This window comes from Vicia villosa, linkage group LG2, assembly GCF_029867415.1.
Source record: "Vicia villosa cultivar HV-30 ecotype Madison, WI linkage group LG2, Vvil1.0, whole genome shotgun sequence".
In the NCBI taxonomy this organism is placed as follows: Eukaryota; Viridiplantae; Streptophyta; class Magnoliopsida; order Fabales; family Fabaceae; genus Vicia; species Vicia villosa.
The window spans coordinates 42,195,823-42,199,526 of record NC_081181.1 but is presented as its reverse complement, the minus strand read 5'-3'; the positions used below and the strand labels follow the sequence as shown (position 1 = coordinate 42,199,526).

The 3,704-nt window shown below is 32.9% G+C and overlaps 1 protein-coding gene across 1 annotated transcript; it reads left to right on the top strand.

Moving 5' to 3' along the window:
• Positions 1–828: 828 nt before the first annotated feature.
• Positions 829–1,481, top strand: LOC131646109 (late embryogenesis abundant protein 6-like). The gene is made up of 2 exons (XM_058916258.1): positions 829–965; positions 1,075–1,481. Exons 1-2 carry the CDS (start codon positions 888–890, stop codon positions 1,291–1,293), a joined length of 297 nt encoding a protein of 98 aa, XP_058772241.1. The 5' UTR covers positions 829–887; the 3' UTR covers positions 1,294–1,481.
• Positions 1,482–3,704: the final 2,223 nt, after the last annotated feature.

Sequence of the window (3,704 nt, the reverse complement as noted above, 5' to 3'; positions counted from 1 at the left end):
TATATATATATACTATTTGTTATCCTGTTTCAACCAAACACATGATAGGATAAGTCTTATCATGTTTGTATCCTATCCTATCTTTATCTTGCTTGATATCCTATCATGTCTCTATCATATCCTGCGCACCAAATGGACCCTAAAAGTTTAAGAGAGATAACATTCAAATCCCTATTGAATACTCCCTCCGTCTCACAATAGGTGTCATCTTTCCTATTTTTATTTGTCTCAAATTATTTCTCCATTTAGAATACCATAATATTTATTTTTTTTTCCACTAACTTACCCTTATTTATTGTATTTTAATTGAAATCAACATAATTAATCATTTTCTTAAAAAACATGAAAATCTCAAAGAGGACACCTATTGTAAGACGGATGGAGTAATATTTATAACAAATTATCCTCTTATTATAAATATTTTTATTTATTTATATTACTTATTTAGATTATCACTGAGTCCGTTTGATTTCTAAAATAGTAAGAAAAATAAACACTACATGCACTAGTCATTTTAATTAAAAATTCGTTATTTAAAATCGATTTTACTCTAAAATTTCTAAATGCGAAAGTTAATTAATTCTTGAAGTGTCATTTTTAGTATATAAAAAGTCTTGAAATTTTATTTTCTATTGTGAATGAATGAAATGATTCAAACAATATAATCCACAAAATATCTATAACTCCAATTCATTTTGATCCACAAACTAGTCTTAATGTATTTTTAGATGACACTTGCTCTCTCAAAGAACCATAAGAAAGAGCAAGAAGTGGAGAGAATGAGAACCCATAATTATATAGATAATAGTCTTTCTTATATAGTTTTCATATTCGAGTATCTTTTAATTTACACTGAGAAATTGCTTCGTTATTAAAAATAAAGAAAAATGCAGGCTGTAAAAGATAAGCTCCAGGACATGAATGCCATGCGCAAGGCCAAAGCAGAAGCAAAGGCCGAGGAAAAGGTAAAAAACAAAATAAATAAAATTTTATTTAACCGCAGTTTAACTGTAATAACTATGTTAAGAGGTTTTATTTAGTCGTGACAAATTTTGAACCTCTCTTATGGTGTAGGCGGAGAAGGAAATTATGCAAGCCAGAAAGGACATAGCTAAGGAGGTTAGATTGGCAAAAGAAGCTGAAGCCGCTATGGACTTACATGTGACAAAAGCAGGAGAAAGAGCTGAGAAAGAAATAGAAAAGCATGCACCCATTGATCGAAATGCAAATTCAGCAGATCAAGCTGATTCAATGCAACCTCCATCAGATAATCCCACATACACAGCTATGTGATTAAACACATGCCTCAAATATGCATGGAGTGGATCATTAATATATAGAAAGATTTTGCAATCAAGGAAATATATATTATGAAATTGATTAATGTTATTTATGGAGGAATTTTTTAGCTACCTAAATAATGCTTATTATGTATTCATTTAAGCTTTTTATGTAATAATGTAACAAAGTTAATTCTTTTAGCATGTGTAATGTAAGTGTATATCGTTAACTTTTTAAATAAATTATGTGACAAAAAATTGATGGGCTTGTTGTTTATACTATATAACTTAAACATTATGTTTTAACCATCCTAAATGTATATTCATCAATGTAAAAAACATTTTAGGACATGTAGATTAGATATATGACTTAATGATTACTAGCGTTCAGACGCGCACTTCTGTACCGTCTCTCTGCTTTTTTAATATGCATAGCAGAAAATTATAAATTTTTCTTTTACTTTTAAATTTTAAATTTCATTTATCTTAGATTTTATATAAAATTTATGATATGTAATTGGTGATATTTATCTTGATTTTACATCTCATATTGGTGTGTGATGTTTTCGTCTCTGTTCGTTCATTAGTCTGAGGATGTTCGACGGAGACAAAATGTTGTATTGTCCCCAGCTTCATGATGAAATATTGAAAGTTTTTATCAGTAAACTGAGTTCCGTTATTGGTGACGATAGCTAGAGGTACCCCTTACCTGGAAAGTATGTTTCTTTTATAGAAACGAAGTATGTTTTGCGCAGTTATTTTGGCTAACGGCTCTGCCTCGACCCACTTGGTGAAGTAGTCGATGGCCAAAATAAGGTATTTGTTTTGATTAGAGCCAATGACGAAAGGACCGAGGAGGTCCATGCCCCATCAAGCAAACGGCCATGGCAATGATAAGGATTTGAGTTGGTTTTGGGGCGCCAGGTGCATGACCCAGAAACGTTGGCATTTATCACACTTTTCACGTGTTCTTTGGCGTCTTGCTGCATGGTGGGCCAGTAATATCTTGCTCGTAATGCCTTCCGGGCGAGCGATCTCCTTCCTAGGTCCTGGGCATTTATTCCCTCATGTATCTCTCGTAAGAGTAACACCCCAAATTTAATTAGTTGATTAATTAAATTAATTAAGGATTTAACTATTGGAAATTGTTGAAGTTGATATCTATCAGTATAATTTTAAGAGGCACAATTAGATTAATATGTCGATTGAAATAGTATTAGAAATAATATTATTATATTGGAATAGTTATTTAATTAAATTGGTTTGGTTGTTGTATGAAAATTAGTAAATTTGGAGGTGTGTCAAGAGTAAGCCAAATGTGACTAATACAATTGATAAATGGAATTATAATATATTATGAGGAAAAATAAGAAATAAGGTTAGGTTTTTGGGATGCTGTGGCAGAAAAGAAGAAAGAAAAGAGGAAATACGTGATAAAGCATGGAGGCACAAGGTATTGGTGGTGGTACGTGAGCTTTGCCGGAAGGAGGAAAATTGAAGAATTATGCGAAGTCGGCAGTTGGGAAATTCGACTAGAAGTTGTAGAGAGGACTCTGAATCTAATGTAATGGTGGGGTTCTTGCTCTATAAACGGGGATATGATGAATCATATGTGGGGTTTAGGGAATTAATATTATCTCTATGTTCTGGTATGATTTTTTATGTTTGTGATGTTGCTGTGTTGAATTCTGGAAATCGTATGTGCAAATTGTTGCTATGTGATTATTGATTGGTTTGTGTTGTTGGTGATATTTGGGTGAATTACATTAATTGAGCGATGAATATTTTCTGTATTGTGAATTCTTTGTGTTGGTGAATTTTCCGTGAATTGTGATGTTTCTGGGTTGAGTGGTGAAGAGGAACGGAGGCGAATATAAACTGGAAGGGGAAGAAAAATAATATGGGACATGGGCCATAAATTGTGAGATGGGCGTCCCATTTGAAGAAAGTGGGGAAGACCCCACATTATATATGGGACGGGCAACCTATGTGTAAGGGGTGGGTGCCCTAGTGAGGTGATTAGTGGGACGGGGACCACACCTTTATGGGTGGGCACCCTAGTTGGTGAAATATATCTATGTATGAAACCTGATCCACGTTTAGCATATAAGAAAAGTATTGCTTTAATGGTTGGTTGTATTATTTTAGCTATAAGGCTTAATGAGTCTATTTCTACATATGGAATATTACAGCTTATAACAACATAAAATATTATATGTATTAAGATGAGATGAAAGCAATTATCGTAACTTCCTCTATATTAACTCATTCATAGCTTAAAGATGTAAAATAAGTGAGCTATAGGTCATAAGTTGGTGTTTGACGTATATAGCTAATAACTATGACTAGCCTAATCAACAAACATGCGGTAGCCTACGACTTTGGATAATATAACAGGGGGTTGGAAGAATTAAATTAATGGCA

What these genes read in the sequence shown, in the direction of transcription:
- LOC131646109 (XM_058916258.1), top strand. Translation starts at nt 888, where the DNA reads ATGCAGGCTGTAAAAGATAAGCTCCAGGACATGAATGCCATGCGCAAG. An exon ending in AAGCAAAGGCCGAGGAAAAG is followed by an intron (nt 966 to 1,074) that starts GTAAAAAACAAA and finishes CTTATGGTGTAG; the next exon opens with GCGGAGAAGGAAATTATGCA.